This window comes from Hydra vulgaris, chromosome 02, assembly GCF_038396675.1.
Source record: "Hydra vulgaris chromosome 02, alternate assembly HydraT2T_AEP".
NCBI lineage: Eukaryota > Metazoa > Cnidaria > Hydrozoa > Anthoathecata > Hydridae > Hydra > Hydra vulgaris.
In genome coordinates, this window is record NC_088921.1 from 65760001 (window position 1) to 65785149 (window position 25149).

General features: G+C 29.3%; 2 protein-coding genes across 3 annotated transcripts in view; one reads left to right on the forward strand and one right to left on the reverse strand.

The window, feature by feature from the left end:
* The window catches only part of LOC100211113 (protein arginine N-methyltransferase 3), a 26799-nt gene extending 19618 nt beyond the window's left edge, over positions 1-7181 (reverse strand). The window contains exons 1-2 of one of the 2 annotated variants that reach the window (XM_065791722.1): positions 6736-6983; positions 5691-6665 (exon numbers count right to left, since the gene is read on the reverse strand). In XM_065791722.1, the coding sequence (XP_065647794.1) occupies positions 5691-6432 (742 nt within the window). In that variant the 5' untranslated portion in view covers positions 6433-6665; positions 6736-6983. Of the gene's footprint in view, positions 1-5690 lie in introns of both variants that reach the window. The other variant, XM_065791721.1, reaches the window with a different exon arrangement.
* Positions 7182-14398: 7217 nt separating this feature from the next.
* On the forward strand, positions 14399-23983 carry LOC136077113 (uncharacterized). The gene is made up of 11 exons (XM_065791723.1): positions 14399-15287; positions 19605-20472; positions 20612-20904; positions 20973-21184; positions 21299-21538; positions 21666-21742; positions 21891-22096; positions 22202-22615; positions 22749-22904; positions 23312-23503; positions 23674-23983. The coding sequence occupies exons 5-10, from the start codon at positions 21528-21530 to the stop codon at positions 23351-23353; spliced, it is 906 nt and encodes a 301-aa protein (XP_065647795.1). The 5' UTR covers positions 14399-15287; positions 19605-20472; positions 20612-20904; positions 20973-21184; positions 21299-21527; the 3' UTR covers positions 23354-23503; positions 23674-23983.
* Positions 23984-25149: the final 1166 nt, after the last annotated feature.

A 25149-nucleotide genomic window follows, 5' to 3' on the forward strand; every position in this document is an offset into this window, starting at 1 on the left:
ATGTAGTGGGGATCAAACTCGGTACCTCTTACTTATGGATTATGACGCCAGCGCTTTACCACTACACCACAACCGCATTACATTTACAATGTACTTTTAGACTTTGTCTGAGAGTAAGAGGGTTGTTATTCATCAATATAGGAATACCAACATATTTGCAATATTGCAGTAAATAAATGAGTTTTGTTGTCTAACAAAAATTGCAGATTCTAAGTCCAGAATTTAAATCGATAAGCCACAGCAAGCCTTAAACTGTTACAGAAGAGAGATCAGATTTAAAATCAACTGCTTTTTCTAAGCAATCAAAAGTGAAGATTTTTTGTCAAGGCAAGGGTATATAGTTGAGTCGTCAACAAATAGAGCCACTTTAGATGCTAAATTTTCATAAAGACTGATATTGTAGATGAGAAACAATACAAGAGCAAAGATTTAAGGGTACCACAAGATACCTTGTGATACCCTTAAAGTTACTTGTAATAAAGAAGAGTGTAGACCTTCAAGAATAACTTTATTACTGCAGTTAGTAAGAAATAATTTAATAATCTCAAAACCTTAATATAAAGAAACTAATAACAGAATGAAGACTAATTGTAGGATAGTTGTAGAGGTCAAAGTGTTTTCTAGAGTTTTAAAAATTGGAACCACTTATTTAGCACTTTTTAAAAACTAAATATTATAAAATATTACATAATTTGGTTTGACTTAAAATTGAAAAGGAATAAAAGCTTTCAAACTTTTAGTTCAGAAGAAATAAAAGCTTTTGAGATGCACTTTATGAATACATATTATGGATATAAACATATATGTTTGCTATTTATTTAGATGTTGGCATACAATATTCTTTCATATTTATATAAACTATATGCATATATATACAAAATACAACATGAATTTTGAATTAAAAAAATATAATTTAGGATGTATGTTTATGCAGCCCCAGTTGCAAACCTGGCCCCAGCTATATTTTATCTAACCCGGCCCCAGTTGTTTACTACATATAGCTATGCATATGTATACATATATATATATATATATATATATATATATATATATATATATATATATATATATATATATATATATATATATATATATATATATATACATATATACACATATATATATATATTAGGGTGCATCAAACCCCCTCTTGGGTTAAATTATTAATGGCTCTATAATAAACATGTTCCTTTGGTGTTAGCTAGTTACTGTGTGAAATATTATAAAAATATTAAAAAAAAAATTCCTAATGGGTCCACATGAAGCACGAAATATAGCTTGCTACGGCATTATTACGATACTATTGCAAATTTGTATGTCTAGCATGAAGAGTTTTATAACTCATATCTTCTTACTTAATGTAGAATGTTTCAAACTCTATTTGTGTTTTCAGGAGTTAGCAACCACTGTACTAATAGCATGGCACAATCTGCCATGAAGTTTATGCCAAAAAAGACTCGTCAGAAAAGTTTGGAAGTGTTTGGAATAGGAGCCGGTATTACAGAAACAGATGCGGAGATAACTGGTTGCAGATTACCGACAAGTGAACAAGTGGTGCGATGCTACATTTTTCATCAATAAGCTGGCATGTCTATAAAGCGATTGAAACGTGACAGTGCAAAAATTGTGTTGAAGCAGGTCATTCCTATTTTTAAGAAAGCAAATATCCTAATAATAACAGAAAAGAACACCTGTGAAAAAATCATCGCACTGACTGAAAAGAATGCAAAACTTCGTGAACTTATTCTAAATCATCATTCATCATTGTCAGCACTTGCCAAGCTTGAACGAATGTCAGAAGAACTAAGTTTGACATTTCCACTGTAGGCAAAAGATGCTGAAGAAGTTATGAAGAATGACGAATACATAAAGTTTTTTAGAGTTCATGAAGACAGACCGCACAGCATAATTTGCCCATGACAAGAAATTGGTATTACAGTTACAGCGCAAGAAGACTGCAAAAGCAAGAAGAAAGGAGACTAAGGGCAGAAGAAGCGCCTACTGCTACAGTATCTGCTACTTGTACAGTAGAGCTCTCTAGCAACAGCAGCGAGGAAAGTAGTGATGAAAGTAAATGTGATATCGATAGTCCTTTTAAAACTTCTGAAAAGAAACTGGTAAAAACACACAATTGAACCACTCGCACTGGAACGGCAGCTCATATACCTTATAACATTCTCAAATCTTTAAGAACTGTGGCTTTAGCAACAAGAATGAAAATTTCTCCTGCACAACAGTCTGCACTCACTGAGGCCATTATTGAAGAACCAGGAGGTGATGCTAGCAAAATTGCTGTATCATATGCCACAGAAGACAGGTCCAGACACATGGTGAATGAAGAAACATTTTCTGAAGTTTGGAAGTCATGGGTTCCAGCAAAGTATGCTTCCCTGCACTGGGATTCTAAACTGATGAAGAGCCAAGCAACACATGACTTACAGGAAAGACATGTGGTCGCTGTTGGCGACAATGTCAAAATTCTTGGCGCACCTGCTTATCAACCAGGAACAGATCAACGATCTGGAGATATCATCACTAATGCTACAATGCAGTTGTTGCAGTCATGGAACTGTGCTGAGTCAATAGTAAACATGAGTTTTGATACTTTAGCCAGCAATAACGGACATGTCAGTGCCGCATGTGTGGCCCTGCAGCAAAGAATTGGCCGTGCATTGCTCTGGTCTGTATGCCGTCATCACATTGAAGAAATTATTTTAACACACATTTTTAAGGACTTGCACATTGAAGCATCAAAATCACCAGAAGGTAATGTATTTAGCACTTTGACACGGTTCCTCATGGAAGCAATGAGGCACTCAGTCCATTCAACAGTTGACTTTTCTCGAATGATTCACAAACTGTTTCTCAGATTACTATGTGGAAGGAAAGTGCAGAAGCAGCAGCTGAATCTTCCATAGAGCATCAGCAAGAAGACTATAAAGAATTCAGTGAATTATGTTGCTGTACCTTGATCCAGAAAACAGACAGTTTTACTTTTGTCAATCGGGTGCAGTCCACAAAGCATGGTGGATGTCCAAAATATTGTACTCCATCAAAATGGTCTTTCTTGAAGAGCAGAGCTGTTTGTTGCCAGCAGGAACAATTACCACTGCTGCACAACAGACGAAGTTACGCAGCTTTGTCACCTTTGTGTGTCTAATATACAGTGCCTGGTGGACAACATGTAGATCTGCAGTTGATGCCCCATAGCATGATCTCTGCCTTTATCAGAACCTTCTGAAGTACACACAAGTGAGTTCTGAAATATCTGAAAGCGCTATAAAAGCACTGAAGCATCATCTGTGGTACCTATGTTCTGAAATGGTGCCCCTTGCTCTATACAGTGACATTGTTTTAAAGCCTTTATTGTAGTACTTAGCCAAGAGGCTTCTGGCAGCGAGGCCTAGTGATGAAATGGCTCTGCCGCATGATAGCTACGGAACTGACTTTGAAAAACCTGAGTTCCCGACTGAAATCACTGCCACAACAAGACTTGGAGATTTGGTTACTGCAGATTCATGGTACATTTTCAGCCTTGAAATGAACATGGATTTTCTTAACAATAACATTGAAAACTGGCCAGTTCACTCTTTGTTTCAGACTTTCTAGATGCAGCCAAAACGGAGGTGAATTATCAGAACATTCTGCAAGTTGTTGAGGCCGACAGAAAGTTTCAAGTTTGCGCAGCTGTAAGAAGAAATGGGCAGCACCAACAGTCGATCACAAAGACGACAAAGTTGATCACGAAGATGATAACTGACAATATTTAACTATATACCCATAGCCCCAGTAGCTAAAAGCTACCTATTGTACTTTGTTTTGTTCGATACTGTAAATTTTGTCATACTTGTTTGGAATATTTGAGTATTCTTTTGTCCATTTGATAGTCTTTGCAGTAATTCGTGGAACTATAAGTAATTTTGTGTATATTAATTGTTTAAATGTAATCGATGCCGTTAATAGTATTAATTATAGTTTATTGCAAAAAATACAGATATTTGTGTTCATTGTGGACCCATTAAATTGCCACAGAAAAATCTCAAATTTTTACAGGAATTATAATTTATAAAATGGAACACAGGAACCATAGGGGCGAAACTGAAGTAAATAGTTAAAAAAAATTGTTGGGGATTTGATGCACCCTAATATATATATATATATATATATATATATATATATATATATATATATATATATATATATATATATATATATATATGTATATATATATATATATATATATATAGAACTCTTATATGTTGTCAGAAAGTTTTTTCCATATTTTGTTGACAAAAAGTAAAAATTAAAATGCAAGACCGAAATTTTTTTTTTTTAATAATTGATAGACTGCCTGCCCCAACCAAACCCTCAGTCGATGTAGCAGCACTCCCTTGCGGGTGAGGCTAAAAGATAGTAGATGTAGCAGCACTCCGTTGCAAGTCAGGTTATTTGTCAGTCGATATAGCAGCACTCCCTTGCGAGTCAGGCTATTTGTCAGTCGATGTAGCAGCACTCCCTTGCGAGTCAGGCTATAAGATAGTCAATGTAGCAACACTCCGCGCATGATTTACAGTAAAAAAAATAAAAACATTTTATTAAAAAAATTAAAAATAAAAACATTTTATTAAGAAAAATAAAAATAAAAACATTGTTATATTGTTAAAAACATTCAGAATGTTTTTAAAAACATTCTGGTCAATTAAATTTGCGTTTTTGTGGTACTTTTTAAAAAACGATTAAATTGTAATTAAATTAATGGTTTTAACTTTCTGACAACACGCAAATGTTGGACGAAAGTCAAAAATAATTAAAAGTGACGTATGTGTTGGCTTAAGAATCATTTTTTTCTTTCCGCTCTTCCCAAATGCAACAATCCCTCTCTCTCTCTTTATATATATATATATATATATATATATATATATATATATATATATATATATATATATATATATATATATATATATATATATATATATATATATATATAGATCTACAGTTTGTTGTCTTAATATATATATACATATATATATATATATATATACATATATATATTTATATATATATATATATAAATATATATATATATATACACATAGATATATATATACATATATATATATATATACATACATAGATATATATATATATATATACATATATATACAAAGATAAATATATATATATACATATATACATATATATACATATATATATATATATATATATATATATATATATATATATATATATATATATATATATATATATATATAATATATGGTAATCCTACAGTTACGTGCCCCACAATAATTCTATTTTCGTACTCTCATTTGTAGAGACTTTAAAAACATATAAAATATTTGTTAAAAATTTTATAATTATTACTGTAAAATTTTTTTTATGATTAATAATAACTATTATTATTATTATAAATATTCAAATAATCATTATAAAAAATTATTATCAACTATTATTATTATTTCATTCTTATGCACTTTTATACTCTTTTCTGTTTTTTGAAAAACGAAAAATAAAATTACTTTAGGCTGCTTAACTATAGGACTTAAAAAAATATTTGAAACTTAAACACATCAAAAAACTTAAGGGGCTATTTTAAAAATAGTTGGAGTCGCCAACTTATTTAAGAACAAATCTATTATTTGTTGTATTAATTTTAATTTTATAATTACCAGCTTTTGCTGAAAACATTGATAATATCGAAGTTCCACAACCAATATCAAGCACTTTGGCACCTGAAAATATTTTAGGATTATTATAAATAAAATCTTTGTAAGCTTCTGTTCGTACTTTATCTTTCAGCATTTCTTCATGGATTCCAAAATGAGCATAAGATCCAAAGTAGCCATTGCTATCATTTTCAGTAACTGTCTTACAGGGTTGAGAAGGGTTTTCAAGAAGCATCAAATTAATTTCTTTTCTACATTTGTTTAGATCATCAATTGTGCGTAGCAAAAATTCTTCTGCAAGACAAGCTCTTTCCTCTGTAATATCTAACTTTTTTTTCAAGTCTAATTCATTCAAAGAATTCAAATTAAAATCAGTGAAAGAGCGAGTTTTGGATAATATTTCATCCACATCATATTGTAGCAATAAGTCATCTTCTATAACAGGTTGAAACCATTTGTCGTCTGCGTATATGAGATCAAAAGATAATTGATGTACAGAATCAACTGGAGTTTTATTTGATCGAATGTAGTTAACAAGTTTTACATACTTGTAAAAATCAATATGATTTGCTTTAATCAAATTGATAAAATCTAATTTGTGTATCTCTTTGATATGAAAAAACGTATTTTCTGCTGTTAATGAAGCATGACTACAAAATAAGCAAACACAATTTTTTATGTTATCATTTGTATCTGCAAAATCGCACCATTCACCTTCGTCTTCTGCTTCGTCAGTGGAAGACATTTTTTGAATTGACCTTGAATTTGAAATTGAAGTTTACTCCAAATTTGAAATTTAAACTTATTCCACGTGGGATACTGCATATATGTTTATAAGTGGGTAGGTACAATCGGCAGAGCAGATCATTTATATGGTACCAACGGCAGATCGGATTTTTATCAGCTGAATTCTTATAAAAATCTGCCAATTAATTTTGCAGATCACATGCACACAAAGCACTCCAAATCGAATTTATCCTAGAACGAATTAATATTTAAATGACTTGAGTCTATGCACTTTTTTTTACTTAGGTAGTAAACGCCTTACCAATAAAAAAGTGATCTGATATATACTAATGATCAGCCAAATAATTCGGCAGATCACATGTTAGAATCAGGTTGTTCGGATTTACGCAAGTTTAGGTATCACGTTTGATTAAAGATTAATGGTAAAATAAATGTACCACCAATAACATTATATTAACTATTGACAAGATATTCTTTTTACCATCAACCTTCAATCAAACATGAAACATTGTGGGTATATTGACTCTTTCTACCATTAAGTTTCATTATGGAGTGCATTGTTTTTCATAATTCTAATATTTGTTCTGCCGAGTTATTTGGCTGATCACTTAACAGAATTTAGCTTATTTTATACTCAAAAGAATGTCTCTAATAAGAATTTAGCTGATTTTATGATCCACTCTGCAATTATAAAATATATGGTACAAAAGGCACATCTGCCGTTTGTACCAAATAAATTATCTGCTCAGCCAATCTGCTCTGCTCTGCCGATTGTACCTACCCTTATAAACTATGCCCGATTAGGGCTGCCAATTTGAACTTTTTTTAAAAAGCTCGAACTCGAACACTTTCGAACTACTACGGAAAAAAGTTCGAACTTTTTCGAACTTTTTAAAATAGTTTTTTCTTTATTTAAAATTGAAAACAAAAGGGTACAAGTAAAACAAAAAACTGTTAATTTATTTATAAAGACTTTTTATTTGTTTATAAAAATTAAATGCAAGGTATCATCCTGCAACCAGTTTCTTTTTCTATGCGAAAACTAGAGAGTCCTTTAACAAGATCATACCATATGAAAATCATATATTTTATTAAAACATTTTCGAGTCTATAGCTAGAGTCAATTCTTCGTTATAATTTCTAATATCATTACCATTTTTGGCTTTTTTATTAATATTGAGTCTATCTCTCTAAGCTGGAATAATCTTTGAATAAGATTAATTTTCAAATTTATCTATAAGTTTTTTGTTTTACTTGTACCCTTTTGTTTTCAATAATTTTATTTCTTTTTATTTTGTTCTCAAACTGATTACCTTGACTTAAAACAACTGGGTTTAACAAATATATCATTTTTATATACTAAATTGTTATTTTATTAATTTAATTTTTATTGATGTTATTACATTTGAGAGCTTTTATTTTGTGTTTATTTTTAAGTGTCTTGTAATAGTGCATGTTTTGGTAATAGTGCGTGCACATTTTGCTCGTTGCAGCTTTTGGCAAAAAATGAAAATACTCCTAAACTTCAGATCTTCTTATGTGCTAAGGCTGATGTGTGAAGCCCTTTTTTGTTTGAACTCAAAACTCATTATAATTTTAATTTCAAACGTAAATAAACAGTGGTCAAATGGTGAAAAAGTATCAGCCACTGTTTAACTACTTTTTAATAGGAAAAAACCGATCCTACCTTAAATGCGATGGCGCTACAGGTGATGTAATTTTGATTACATCTTTAGAGTTTCCAGACAAACGCAAAACAAAAAATAGCAAAAACATTCAAATTTATAATTTTTACTTATATTTCAGCTTGTTTTACAAAAATTATTGTAAAGACATCTTTTTTTTAAATTTAAAAGTTTGAACTATTAGGAGAAAAAAGTTCGAACTAGAACGTTGGAATTTTTGTGTAAAATAGCGATAATATTCCCACGAAAAAAATGTTAACACTGGAATTAGTGCGAACTTGAGCCAGAGATTTTTCGGATTCTTTAACAAAAATTGAGGATACTATAGTGTTTTATTGATTTTTTCATTAGTAATAATATTTTCTGATTTTATTATCTGGGGCTTGTTTATCATAAAACAACTTTTGATGTTTAATTTTTGAGCTTTTAAAAAAAATACCAAGGTTGAGAAAACACATGAAGGCAACAAATTTTGATACCCACAAAGCCGAAGACTGGTCAACATTTGACGTTTTAAAGTTTATAGCTGAATGGGACTTCCTTGAGTCTCTCCCAATACTCTCACTAAGCCTACAACTGTTTCCTACAACTTGTGTGTCTGTGGCATCGTGTTGGAAGAGCTTTTCAAAACTGAAACTTATAAAGAGCTATTTGCGATCAACTATGGAACAGTCGAAGCTTTTTTTATTTAGCTCAACTATCAATTGAAAGTAATATGATGAAAGGTATTGGTTTTGACGATGTCATTGACAAGTTTGCAGCTTTGAAGACAGGATGGGAAACTTTTTAATAAAATAAAGTTTAATGTTAAATCAAAATAACTGAATTTTGTAATATAGTTCCTAATTTATGTTTTATCTGAAGTATTGAAGTTAAGTTGTTAAATTTTATAAACGATTATATGTGGCCTACAGTATACTATATTTCCGAGTGTTCCTATATATCGGAACACTCTAAAAAGGTCTAAAGTGATTAGTGAAAGCCTAGAGGGTTGACACCAAAAGTTTGACACCACACTGGGTAGAATGAGGGTATTCAAGCAAGCTTGTTGATGATGACGACGAAGAAGAAGGCTTGGTTAAGAATGATACAGACTCATACAATCTCAAAACAATGAAGCAGACTAAGATGGTATTTAAATGTCTCAGCAATTTGTTATGTTGATTAACAAATCTTGTTAATATTAAGTAAAAACAAACCAGTGTTTTGAAATTCAGCAGCTGCTTGTGCTTATGTAAATTTGTCACCAGAGCCAAAAGGGTTTGATTGTATTTGAAATGAAAGTTTCTTCTGCTAAATTGTTGAAATTTGCATAAATGTATGTAATTATTGTGTAAGTTTTGTGCTACACTTGTTTAACATGAAAATATAAACCTGCTTTTAACAGTTAAATATGTCGGACAAATGAGCTGGTAAACATACAAACCAAATGTTATAGTCAATGCAAATAAGCTCAATATTTTAATTAACATGTATGACGTGTCCGTCTTCGATTAAAATGTGAATATCTATAGTTAAAGAAAATTAATTAATTATTTGATTCAACTACTTGAATTAAGTTAACTAAGCACTAAATTGTCTTTAAACCAAAGTACAATATATATTTTTTTACTAAGCACCTGAAACTATTTTAATTGCTGGTATAAGTACTTTAGTAAGCCGTTGAATAAATTATTTCTTTTCACCTAGACCGACTTGAATGTTGTAAATACAGTGTTTGGCTATTCATCTCGCACCGGTAGTTGTATAAAGCTGATTTTTTGTAAACTACAAATGGCAGTAAAATGGTATCGTTGACACAATCACTAATTATGTAAATAGTTTTTTATTGCTACCAATCAACTATAAAAGACATTTAGCAACACGCTTAAAGATCAATGGAAAAAAAAACACTTGCAAACTGTATGATGTTTTTCTTGAACATTTAGAGAGTTTTGTTAAAATTCTAGAATTCGCAGTGCTATTGTAGATATTTGCTTCAAAAAGTTGTTTTGAAAAGTATTAAAATAACTTGTTACTTTGTCTTTAGTACAAAAAGAAGGTCTTAAAGACAAAACATTGCATGCATAAAAAAAGTACAATTGCAATATTAGTTATATTTTATTAATAAAACATGTTTCCTTGATAATAAAATAATATTTCAAAACAAATATACACACATTTTAACAAACAATTACTCTACTCGATTGCAAGTCATAAAAAAATATTAATATATTGTGTTTCCTACTTTCAACGAAATGACTTTAGCTATTCAGTCTGGCATACTTTTAATACAGTTTATTGGTGCTGTCTTTTTCATTGTGATGCCAATGATAGAGTAATTATTCAATCAAATTCCTTTTGTTTGTTGAAACCTTGGAAGAGAATGTTCCATAAATTCTCAATCGGATTCAGGTCAGGAGAGCTCCCTGGCCAGTCTAAAATGGGGATATTTTTAAGTTTTAAGAAAGTTTGTGATCCTTTTAGCTTTATGGCATGGAGCATTATCATGCATAAACGTAAATGTATTGTCATTTGTGCCTTTACCACTGATAACTGACCACACCATAACTTTAGTTGGATGTTTAATAGTTTGTACAATGCGATCTGGATGATACTTTTCGTTTGGTCTTCTTCGGACGAAGGTGGCTTTGTCCAACAAGATCTCAAAAGTTGATTCGTCTGAAAACACACCTGAAAAAATTATCATAGTGTGGTTGTAATTAAGTTTATGTCAACATTTGAACAACTTTTTAACAGTATTTCGTTTAAAATTGATAAACTTACATGTTCCCAATCTCCAATAATCATATACTTATGATTTTTGCCCATTGCAATTTCTTTTTTATCATTGCTGGAGTTAGCCTTGATTTTTTAGCCGGTTTGTGTGATTTTAAACTATCTTCAGCCAGACGTCTCTTCACTGTGCGCTCCGAAACTTGTATTCCAGATTCTTGAACAAGTTTTGTCAGGAAAAGGGATAAATTTTTTCTATTTTCCAGACAAATATTTCTTAGAATTCTGTCTGTCATGGGAGTGGTTTTACGTTTTGATCCACTCTGTCCTTTCCTATTTTGAGAAAGAGTAATGTCGTTTTCCATTTTGTGTTTGATTTTATTGACAAAAGGTTGCGAAATTTTACACATTATAGCAATTTCCCGTTGTGAACCTTCTGAATGCTGTAAAAGTGCTTTTACTTCTGAAATTTTGCTTGGACTTATATCCTTACCTTTACCCATATTTATTTTTTATTGAAAATTTCAATTACAACCTATTACACTAAAAATATTAATAAAATGGTACTATATATTAATTCTTACTATTTATAGTAACTTTATAAAATGTATTTAAAAATAATAAAACACTTTTCTCTCAAAAAAAATGTGTGACAGATCAACCACGTTTTTTTTTAAAACCGATAAAAATTCACATTGCTGACTTAAAACACACCTAGCTTCACATTGGTCATGATTATAAAGAAATTTTCTTTTCTATTTTATTTGATAGATGTCAGTATTGTATAATAAGTTAGTAATAATAATATACACACCTTAAAAATACTTTAAAAAATCTTTGAAAACAAAAATATGTGGAAAAAATTTAATTTAAGTAAAAAGACCCCACCTCATAGTTAAGTAAAATTTAATTATAAAATGGAGAGTTTAAAGTCAATTACTTTGAAAAAAAAAGCTACATTTATTTAAATTAGGATGAAAGTTTTTAAGTTTGCGAAAGCAACAATAAAATTAAAAACAATAACTTTTACACCTGAACACGGTGCGACATGAAATTTTTGTTTAAACGGACGTAAAAATGATCAGTGTTGTTAATGGTTTACAAAATACTATTTGAAAAAATTTGAACCATGTTTTGATGGTTGAAATTTTTAGATTTAAATTTACACTACGCATTAAAAGTCAAATAATATTTTGGTTCTATATCAAAATATGTTTTGCTTTATTTTAGAGAATTGTGTTTGACGGTTGGTGGGTGGTTGTTAAAGAAAAAAAATCTAACTTTTTTAATTCTCGCCATCTTACACAACTTTACACTGAAAATTTTATGAAGTAAAAATTAAAAAAAAATTGTTATATTAACTAATAATGTCACATGAATTTAAAAGAAACATAGTTCCCGACAAAAAATTTTAATGTGGGCCATATATGGCAATTGCATGTTAACCATATATTTACCACTCTCCTTTATGGGATGGCATTGGTGCGGCCCATATGTGGCTATAAAGTTTATACCATTAAAACCACACTAAATAAGAACAAACGTCGCTCTTCATTTGTGCGTGAATTTAATGTGGCCCACGTGTGGGAAGCATATGTTAGCCATATATGTACCACTCCTCTTTATGGGATGGTGTTGGTGCGACCCACGTTTAATTATAATGCTTATATCATTTACAACCGCACTAAAAAAGAACGAAAGCCAACCCATCCTTTTACAAGAAAATTTAACGTGGACACAGCTTGAAAAAACCTATATAAAAAAAGTCATTATGGTGACATACATACATCATACACACACACATATATATCTATACAAATATATCTATACAAATATATCTATACAAATATATCTATATATATGTATATACACGTTAGATTTTCCTGTAAAAGTATAGTGCGACTTTCTTCTCTTTTAGTGTGGTTGTTTCTGTGTGTGTGAGCTTTAAGTGCAAAATAATATACTTTCATTAAAACTTTATTCACAAACAAATAATTATAAAAAAAACATTTTATTAAATTTATTTATTCGTTCTTCTTTCGATGCATGCGTCTACCACCACGATCTGCTGAGTTATGCAGTGAGGCGGTGATGGCTTCGTTAACATCTTTGTATGTAGCAGTTTTGCAATGCCTTCGAACAGCAAATAAAAATGTTTTTTATTATTTAGTTGATACAAAGAAAAAGTTCATTTATTAAGGGGTAATGTAAATTTTATTAATAAAAATAATGTATAAACTTTGAAAAATGATGCACTCTAATATTATATAATATTATTAATAGCTACTTTACTCACTTGCAATAAACTTTACAAACGCCTCAATTGAATATTTGCTTGACCGTTTCCCAGAGCGACAACAATTCATCTGTAACTCATCAGTCATGAAGGCATTCAAAATGTTTCGTACTATGTTCGATATGTATTTTCCACCTGCTGTTGCTAGCCAATTAATCTAAATACAGAAAACTAAACTATTTATAATAGTTGAGCTACATTTAAACTATATTATAAATTAAAAATAATTAAACAATACTAAATACACAAAACTATATAAATACATACATACATATATAATTAATAATAAATATAATTATATAATTTATTAGTAATTATTTATAAAATAAATATTATATAATATTTTTTTACAATTTAATTTTTAAAATTTTTCTATATGTTTTCAATTGAATTTCAATAAAAGAGAACGTAAATTTTACTTAAAAGTTACAGCAACACTTGGTTAACATTTCATTAATATTTGAGTAAAACTTACAAACAGCGAGGCCATTTCATCATCCTGACATTGCAACAACATGACATCTAACTCTTCTACGCTAATCGCTTTCTTAAATAAACTTAGTGACAAGTAGTTTTGGATATACACATTTTTTATATAATTTATTAGTTTTTAATATTTATTATTTTACAAGAGGTAAAACTAAATGCAAATAATGGTGAGGATCCAGCTAGCTCAGGTTTCGACAATAGAAATCCAACCCAAAATACCCGCCATAGAAAAGGTGACGTTGGAATTTTGTTATCCCGTTTCTTATAAAGCTTGGCTTTTATGGATAGGTCATATCTCCTCTAGTCGCTTTTGACGACACAATATAGTAGTCCGTTAGTGGTATAGTGCTGAATAAACATATTATACATTAATAAGCTATCCACGACCATTTAAAACTATTCTCATTTTTTGTTCATACATATCAAAAACTTATTTATTTAGACACATTTGATAAACTCAAGTAAAGTAAGTTTAGTTTAAAACAAATAAATACATAACCATATTACAACTAAAGCTTTAAATAATAAAAAAACATCACTACTTTATTTTTCCCTTTCATAAAGGCATTTAGCAACTGAGTCACGAACATTTTTTCCTGGTCCATTGTTCCCAGCAGTAGAAACTGTATTGGGTTGAGCCACATTGTCATCAGGATTATGCGTAAGCCATTCTATTATAATAATGTCGTCATAATATTCACAAATGTTGTGAAGAGTGGCGCAAGCTTTCACAATTCTTGTAGCAAAGTTAATATCGCATTCCATACGTTTGCAAATGACACGGAATCGAGCTTTAACGTGTCCAAAAGCGTTTTCAACTACTCTTCTAGCTCCGCAAAGTATTTTATTGTAGTTTTTTTGAACTTCACTAAGCTCCAAATTTTCAGGATACGGTTTTAACAAATGACGCGTTTAAGGAAATACTGAATCACCTATCAAACATAGTGGAACAAAAGAACCGCCCAACTCTTTATAACATTTATCAAAAAGATTTGATTCTAAAATTGTTTTCAAATAAGAATTCTGCAAAATACAGATGTCATTATTTCTATGAGGCGATCCAACACTTGTATAAATGAAACAGTATCTACAGTCTACAACGGCAAAAAGTACAATGGAATACCACCCTATAATTATAATAAGAAATTGCTTGATCTTTAGGGGCTGAAATAGGGATATGGCATCCATCAACAGCTCCAACGCATTGAGAAAACCAAGAATAGCTTTGAAATCTCTACTACATTTATTTAAATTTTCTTCTGACAATGGAAATTTAACATATTTAGGGAGCAAAATGTCATTAACAGCGTTAATAAATTCATGAACAATTAAATTTGCTGTTGACTTTCCTATTCCAAAAAGACTAGACACAACACGATACACTTCACATGAAGCTAGATAATGTAATGCAACTGCAACATGTTTTACTACTGAAATAGGTTTACGCATAGTTGTGGTAGTTTTGCTTAAATATGGATGCAATTCATTAACTAGGAAGTTCAATGTGTTACGATTTACTCAAAAATGTTCTTTAAATTTACATTCCTCCATTTGATTAAAAATAACATTAAACCATTGAGAACTTTACGGTTTAATTCAAACTTTTCTTTCAATTAGATCCCCTTGCTGATTTAACTTAAAGGAAGCTAAATTTAAATGTGAAAATGGGTAGGTGATTGATTCATCATCTATTAATGTTCTACTTCTTGATTGAAGTACAACCAAAATGCTTTCCATGTTTTTCCAATAGTTATTTCTTTCACAGATATCTCCCTTAAAAGTTATTAAAACTATATAAATACCTTACATAAATATAATATTTATTATATTACAATTTAAGGCAAACTAGAACACATTGCTAAAAACCGATTGTTAGAATTAATACAGCATTATTTGTTAACAAAAATAAAAATGAAACATGTAATGCAATTTGTATAGATAAAAAACAAATCATGATGGCATAATAAAAAACATATCACTATAATTCATCTCCAGGCTTGTATCATATCGCAAAGAAAATATTTCTTTAGTTAAAAATACTAAATATATATAGCATAGAGATACAAAAAAAAAAAAAGTATTTGTACCATATAAAATATACTTTGTTAAAATAATATGACAAATTTAAAAAATATCACCAGAGATGTATTTTAATGCTTGAAATTACAAAATAAAAATTCCTTTGATAATAGTAATATGGTAACATAAAAAACATATATAAAAAGAGATTCATCTACCTTTTTACTTTAACATAATTAATTAATAAAGAGATATTTGACTAATAGAACACCTTATCTTTTCATTAAGAATTTATAATATTCTACTTAGGCTCTAGACACATCTACTTGGGCTAGAGATGCATTTTCAATTGCATCGCACACACACTCTATAGCAGCAACCTCGCTAATTCGTAGTTCTTGTGAACAGATTTGAACATCTAGATTTTTATTTGCGATTTTTTAATATTCTGAAAAGAAATTTGCTTTTTTATTTGTTCTTACTGGTTCAGTTTTTGCTATTTTATTCAAAGTTTTTTCATCATCAGAGTTCCTTCGTTTATTGCAGCCGGATGTAGATTGAGTTGGTTCCTCATCAGGAATAGTGACAATGGATTGCACATCACTTGAATCATCCAAAGCTTCAATATTTAAAATACCAATAGTCTCCTTGCCATCTTCCATTGTGGCAATCTGTAATTAAAAAATACACATAAATTACACATACCAGAAATGATTATAAATCATATTTCAACCAAAATTTCTCTTGACTTTGAAAGACTTGACTTTCAAAGAGTCATTTTACTCTCCCCCTCCCTCCCCAAACAAAATGGATCTATATAGACAATAGCATTTTACAAATTGATCTCTTGCCAATATTAAAAGATCCCCTTTTATAATTTGAAAACATGATATTATATGCTTTTGATCTTTATGTTTTAAGTCTTACAAATGTTGCAAAATTAAGAACTTCTTAAACCTAATATAGTTAAAATACATAAATATAAGTAAATATACATAAATATAAGTAAATATAAGTACATCAAATAACTTTAAATGTGACAATTGAAAATTATTGAGCTGTAAATCTACAATAATGAATAAGATTTTAAGTAATTTTTAAATTAACACTCAGTTACAAACTAAATTGCAATTAGATATTATTATACATGGTAACTTTGTAAAATACTTTCAGCATTTCAGTAAGGTATCATACATTAAATATAGAATATGTACATTACCTAAATTGCTTCCTCAAATTACTAATTTTAGATTGAATTTGAGATCCAGTTAACGGAGGTATGATATTAAATGTGTTTGAAAATTCAGCTGTCATTTGTATGTAAATATTTGTGTTTCTTCTTGCAGATATTAACACTTTGTAATTATCTTTCCATAAATCTAATAATACTCTTGTGTTAGCAATATTCCATACAACTTTATTTACAGGAGATATGCAAAGACCAGTATGTGCTGTGCTGGCGTCAATACTGTCTTTATCTGAATGCTGAGGCATTGTGTAAAATTAAAGTTTTACCTACTAAAAAGGATGAGTACGTTGAATCGAGCAGCGATAACAATGATACAAAAAAAAAAGAAAAAAAAAAGAAATAGTTAATAATAAAATTAATAATAGAAGGTTAAACTTTAAAATTGATATAAATGTTATGGACTTATTAAATAATTTAATGTTATGAGCTTTAAATAATTTTATGTTATGGGCTTAATAAATAATGGGCTTAATAAATAATTTATTAAACTGGTAGCCAAGAGAACAGAAACTTTCAAATGCTAATTTTATTCTTATTTTTACTTTTCCATGCAATGTAATAATTATGTCATTTATTAACATTGATCTGTCAACACTATTGTTTGTTTTTATTTTTAAATGTCAATAATTGTAGCACACTGTGGCAAAGATATAGGGTACAGTTCTATCAATAGTCAATCAACAATATATATTCTGAATAAAGGTCTTATTTTCACAATTATTCACAAACAGTAGATTAACTAATAATAAGTAAATACGGAATATTTATGAGGAAAATACTAATGGTAATGTTCACAAATTAAAATAACAAGATAAGACAAAGCTGATATAATAAAATATATGACAAAGTTAGCAACCAATAATAATATCATTAATAACATTAATATAAATAATAATAACAATGATAATAATAAAAATAATAATAATGATAATAATACTTATAATTGGCAAGGCCAATGATAAACAACCTGCTTATTAGTTTAAAGTTGAATTTTATAAAAAAAAATTGCTATAAGTTTATTAAAAATGCATTAATAACAATGCTTGCTAAGAATATAATTAAATAAATACTATTAAACAATGAAAATTAAACTTTCTTAACGCAAGTTAAATGTTACCTTGAATTATACTTATTGTCAATTCAAATTAAATCTGATCCCAATTAAGAATACTACTGTCTTTGTAATAATGGTATATTTAAAGATTAGGTTTTTAAAGACTCACATGAATATAACTTCTTTTTAAACTAATAATAAACTAATAATAACTAAATGTCTATTCATACAAATTTTAAATGCCGTTAAAATAACAATATTTTGATGGCCAAATTAATCGTTTTTATATCATCGCCCACCATCTGGTCTACTCATGATTATGTATACTCATATGGGATTAGAATTTCCTTGGTTGCATGCACAAGTTTTTAACTCAAAGAATAAAATTATAAAATAATATTCGAAAAAATATTCTGAATTATAAGATGGAAGGCCAAGGCTAAAAGTTTCAAGGCAACATGTTGCAAGGCCAATAGTATCGATACTTTTATCTTGATATATCAAATCAAATCAATATATTTTCACTTTGATAATAACTGTATATATATATTAGGTTGGTGCAAAAGTAAATTCGCATAACTTCAAAGTCAAATATGATGCACATGTGTAGTGCAAATGCAAACAATATATATATTAGTTGAAAGAGCAATCTTTTTTGCACATTTTAAGTTATAAATTCTTATATTTTAATAACATTGTATATATATAATTCTTTTTAAGAAAATGTCCATAGAAAAAATACATTTTAGACATAGCATGTTGTACGAATTTCGGCAGGGTAAAAATGCAACAAAAGCGACAGAAGCGATTTGTTCTGTTAACGGTGTGGATGCTCTAAATGTTCGCGTTTGCCAGAAGAGTGGTTTGCTAAGTTTCGCAGCGAAGATTTTGATCTTGAGGACAAAGAACGTTCAGGAAGGCCACATGAAATGGAAGCAGACAATTTAGAGGAATTGCTCAAAGAAGACCCACGGCAATCGACTCGAGAATTAGCAGAACAACTTGGAGTTGATCATTCGACTGTTTTAGGACGATTACACAACATGGGAAAGGTTCAAAAGGTCAGAAAATGGGTCCCACATGACTTGACTGAAAACAACAAAATGCAACGTTTGAGCACCTGTATTTCTCATATGGCTAAGTACAAAAAAAGGACCTTTTTTCTAAGAAAAAATCTTAGAAAAAAGGTCCGAACCGGGTCATGGAAACCGTAAAGTCATATTGCTGCACGGGCACATGGTGATTCAAAACTTATGAAAGCTTGGGATTTTTTTATGCGCATGCGTCTGTTACAAATACTCTGTTATCTAATTTTATATTTTGCGTGTTCAGTTTGTATATCATATTTCAACCTTGTTTCCTGTTTTTAAAGACAATATTTTAATGGTTGCTAATATTTTGACTCATATGAAATTTTACATAAATGAGTTAGTTTAAGCATAAAATCAATGTGAAAAATATATTTAAACATCCACTTTAATTATTTAACTTTTAACTGGAATATTACCTAAACTAACACTTTACATAGATGCTAATTATTGACGAAGTAAAATTTTTATGATATTTAGGTTAGTTTTTAATAAAAATATTGTTAATCGTCTCTCAAAACATTTTAGTTTCTATAACCGATCATTTTTTTATGAAACATATTTTCATTTTTTAGTCAAGAGGTTTTTATAAAATCTTCATTTTTATGATGGCTGAAAAACATCAACAAAAATTACTTAGAGTATGCAGAATTTGTGGAAATTTGACTGGAAAAGACTCTATAAAAACCATTAGTAGGCGTGATAGAATTTATAATATTTTTAAAATAAATATTGCTGAAGATTGTTTAGATGTTCATCCAGCACAAATGTGCTTGAAATGCAATGCAACTATGGTGAATTATGAAAACCGAGGTAATAAAACTTTCAATGCTATACCAAAAATTTGGTTAAAATGTCAAGCAAATGAGTGTAATTGTGTATTTGGTCGAAAACCAAAGCCAAATGTAGGAAGACCAGGAGCATTTAAAAGATGGACGCAAATAAATCTTAATCTGTTTCTAAAATCCTTACCTTTACCTTTGAACCAAGATCAGTATTCTGAATTAAATCTTGAGCTTAATCCTCGTTTAACATTATGTATTTGTAAAGATTGTGAAAAAATAATGCATCAACCAGTTGTGATTAAAGATTGCATTCTTTTTGTAGCCGATGCATTGCATTGCTTATTAAAGGTAAACTAGAAAATGAAGCAAAATGTCCTATATGTTCAACCTACATCATGGTTAATAGCCTTTGCAGTTCTGTGCATGTATCAGAAATGATAAAACATTCATATATAGCATGCAAATTTTGTGAAAAAAAAATTCTTTTTAAAGACAAATATGAATGTCATGATTGCCAAAACGATCATTTAAAGAGAGAGCATAGTACAATCATTGATGATTTCTATAAAGTCAATAAATCAAATGATATCCCTCGAAATATTGAAGCTGCAGTCGTGCAGGTCATTAAGCAATAGAATTTCCATCTGGTGGGCCAAGAGTAAGTATTCAAAAAAAAATTAAATTCGTTATGCAAAATTTTAAGGAAAAAATAAATTAGTCTAAAGTTTAAAATAAACATAATAATAGAGATTATTGTTATGATATTTTTATTGTATAAATATATACTTTTTTTTAAGCCTCTTTGCTTAACTGTAACACCTAAAGCATACAAGGAAAGTGCATCATGCAGTACAAGTACGCTTAAAAAAAGAAACAGACTTCTAATGGAGGAGGTTAGTCATCAGATTGGAATTTCTAAAGATTCACAAGTAATGCAAACTGCAGTTATGCTAAAATCATTTGATTATAATCAAAAGAGAAAAATTTTGGAAAATGCTAACGTTGGACTTGTTGAATTTTCTGCAGAAGAATTGGTTGCCTTTAAAGCTGATGTGGGGATACCATGGAATAAACTAAAAACAATGACTAGGTAAAATATTTTTTAATTAGTTAAAGAAGTTTCATTTATTAAAAAAGTTTACTTACAAAATATTGTAGATGGTTGAATTCAAGAAACGTCCAGACTCCTTCTAACAGTAAACAAAGAGTTGTTGCAAATACCTGGGCAGGTAATGATCTTATTGTGTTGGATGAGAATTTTACATTTCAAAATGAAAATAATAAGTCTACTCTTGAAATCAAACATGCTCCCTGGGCATACATAGAAAATCTACCTTCAAATATTGAAACCGGCTAAATGTTCTTCAAAGGTATAAAGATTAATATATTTGCAAAAGTTATAAAGTTTAATATATTCTTTACTTAAACGTATAAAGAGTTGAAGCTATTATTTTTTTTTCAATGCTTTTTTTTAAAATTTTAAGTTTCAGGTTAATAAAACAAAATGGAATAAAGTGTGATGAAATCCACATAAAAATTGGTGGAGATTATGGAGGTGGCTCATTTAAAATGAGTTATCAAATAGTTAACCAAGATCAACCAAACTCAAAATCAAATAGTATTGTGTTCAGCACATTTGAAGCCAAAGACTATTGAACTAACCTTATAGTAAGACTGTCTCGTTAAACATTGCAAGTTGATGAGATACAAAACATGATATGGCAGTAAGTTATAATGCCAATGATAAAATGCAATTATAGTTTATATAAAATTATAATCTTTTTATTTATTTAAATTGTTATTTTTTTATGCTTACAATTCAATTGTTAATTATCAATTATTAATATTTAGAAATTGCAATGTTCGTGTCTTTATGTTTGGTGATTATGATTTTCTTTGCAGCGTTTATGGAGTTACAGGAGCTATTGGTAAGTTTGCTCTGCTTTTATTACACTTATACAAAAAACCATTTCTTTTACAAAGTAAATAAACCTTATCAAGGAAACTTATAGACTATAAAAACATTAAAAATTAATGAAAACCTTACTATACTGATAGCATTTCTGTTATGCATAGGTCGGCATTGCTGTCTTTTTTGTGACATCACCAAAAAAGATATTCAACTAGCTCCATTATGTAGAGAGCATGTTATTTCACAAAAGTCTTTAAACTCCTTAAACAGTGACTTTCATCGTTTTCAAAGTAATGGAGGAAATTTGAAAAATGCTAAATTATTCAACAATGTGATTAATGAAACTTTATTTAATATTCCTCTAGACCAGGTAATATAATTTAGCACTTCTATTTTTTAATCTTTTTAGTACTCTTTGTTGGTTCAATCGTGAGTTTAGTATTGGTAGTCTAATAAACCTTTGAAATTTTGTTAGAATGCTGTACCTGCTTTACATATATCTTTGGGTACCTATTTAAAGTTTTTCAACATGTTCGAAGACGAATGCCATTTAATAGATATGTTAGGTTGCTGTACCTGCTTTACATATATCTTTGGGTACCTATTTAAAGTTTTTCAACATGTTCGAAGACGAATGCCATTTAATAGATATGATGGAGAACTTGCTTTAAAGAATAATATAATTGGTAAAGCTGATTTTGACAAATATGTTAACATGCATGTTCAATCCAATCTTGTAAAATGTGTTATTGAAGACTGTGACAATAAAATTGCACTTCTACAAGACACAATTTCTCTAAAGGTTATATGTGAGCCAGATAAAACAGAAGAAATTAGGAACATATATACACCAAGAATAGTTTACTATGACTTAATAAAAAACGACACGGTATTTATTATTATGAAACTGTTTGCAAAAATGTTTAATTAAGTTTAAAATGAAATTTTTGTTAAATAAAAATATTATTAAAAATTTATATATGTATGCTTATATTTAAAATTTTAAATATATATTTTTCTAGATAAAAGAATTAAGTTTATTAAATGAAGCAAACGTACTTGATAAAACTTCAGGTCCCTGCATTCAGCAACTTGATGAAGTGTTGAAGGCTAATAAAGTAGAAAGACAGGCTTATCATGGAAAATGCTTTGTTGGAAACCATGTTCACATGCTTAAGGTTTTTATTTAATAGTATATATTATAGATATTTTTATGTGTTTTTTTATTAGGAACAGTTGTTCTGAAAAGCAGCAATTGAAAAACATGAGGTCACTGGGAAAAATCCTAAAGTGGCTTTCGAATTGTTCATATAAAACCTTTGATTTTTTTCTAATTTTTTGCTTTGAACTACCCGATCCTTGCAAATTAGAGGGATTAGAGATAACCCCTGCTTATTACACCCACTATAATTAAGCAGAAAAAGTAAATTGGTTATTGCAAAAAAAAGCTAATGCTTGTCGACAAATACAAAAGTTATTAGAATTGATCAAAAATCCGCAGAAATCAGTTTAATCTCATGCAAAAGTGTTTTTTTGTTGTTGTAAAATATTGAAAAATTATTTAATTTTATAAATATTTTTTTAGCCTCAGCCATTGTTAGTTTGTGCAATTCCATTCCAAAACTAATCTCAACTCTTGGTTTTATTGGCACCGATATTCATTTATTATCTGTTAAAGTGAGCCAGAATTTTAGGCAGTTATTTCATTATTATTCAAAATGTCATAAGCTCATGAACAGCTCGCAATCTTTTCAAGAGAATGATGTTCAAGAATTAGGTAGGTTTTATTTTTGATTGGTGATTGAGTTTAACACATTTTTGAGCTAATTGAAAAGTAAATTTTGCAAACGAGCATGATTGTCTTGATTGCTTTTAGGTAGATATTTGATTAGTATATTTAAAGGAAGTTGTGTAAAGGTTTTCAATACTCAAATTATTTAATTTTAGACTTAGCAATCCGTACGCTTATGGAGTATTATCGGTTGACTTGGCCAAGTGCATCTGTAACTCCAAAGATGCATTTGCTTGAATCCCATGTAATTCAATTTATTCAGAAATGGGGATTAGGCATTGGCGTTAATGGGGAACAAGGCGGCGAAACTCTACATGCCGAATTTAACAACCTTAATCGTTTGTTTTGGTATATGAAAGGCTGTAGTCGTTTAAAAAGCACGCTGAAAGAACATTATATTAGAAACCATCCGAAAGCTAAAGCTATAAAACCAGAAATAAAAAAAATAAAAAAAAATGTTTAGATCTTAAATTTTATTGTATACAAATTTGTATTGAAAATCCAATCTAAAAAAAAATGGTTTTCTAAGGAGTATATAATTCAGAAATGTATTATTATTTAAAAATAATAATAATGGCTCCCTATTCTGCACCATTACCGAAAACTAAAAAAAAAATAATTGTACTTTAAGTTTTGTAGTATGGAAGTATATATTGATATAATTAATACTGCTGTTGAAAATTTCCCGGATTTATAATCAAATAGTTTATAAGGTAGCATTGTGCATAAGAAATGTATTATCAGTAGAAACTACCGTAGAACCCCGTAAATTCAGACCCTGGATAAGTCGAACTTTTACTAAGTCAGATATTTAATTTCCTTTGAACATTCTATAAATGCTGAGAGCTTCGTTTAAGGACATTCGCTAAGTCGGACTATTATTTATTATCGAACTTCATCTATTCCCCTTGAGAGTCCGACTTAACAAGGTTCGTACTTATATTTGTGTTTAAAAGTTATCGGAGGGACAATTTTTAGTTTTTTAATGAAAAATTACAATAGAAAAATGTTGCATTTTAAGTATTTAAAATGTTGAAGTTTAAGTATTTTTAAATAAATATTTTCTATGCATTACAACATTAAGTCTTGCATATTTATAGTTTAATTAATACGTTACACAATTAAAAGTAGATTTTCTTGTTTATATCTTGAATATTATAAATTTTATAAGTTGTTACTCAATAAAGTATGACATTATATGTCTGCAAGTTAAGGGCAAACATTAGAAATTCCATAACTGTCGAATCTCTTATACATTTTAAAGTAAATGATTACAAGTGTTATCTCATAAATTATAAATACATGTATCTTTGGGTATGGTTGGGTTTTGGCTATTTGTAGTGAATCCTTTTTTACTGCAGTATGGAATAGGCGTAAGTCGCAGGGTAAAGCATAAGTGGCGATGACGTTTGTCTGACGGGATAAACTAGTTATAAGTGCTGATCCTCATCGAAACGCCAGTAATAATAGACGCGACTCTGAGGAGATGTTTATTACTTAATCAATACACAAATTTTGTTTACACATTGGCATCAATTAAACTTTTCGGCCAAAACATTTTCAAACAAAAGATATTCTATAGATTGTATGACATATGTTCAGTTTTTAAACTTAAAAAACCTTTAATTTTG

Coding starts and splice junctions, on each gene's coding strand:
- LOC136077113 (XM_065791723.1), top strand. Junction 22,097..22,201: donor TTAATATTCCTCTAGACCAG/GTAATATAATTT, acceptor AAATTTTGTTAG/AATGCTGTACCTGCTTTACA. Junction 22,905..23,311: donor ACCATGTTCACATGCTTAAG/GTTTTTATTTAA, acceptor ATATTTTTTTAG/CCTCAGCCATTGTTAGTTTG.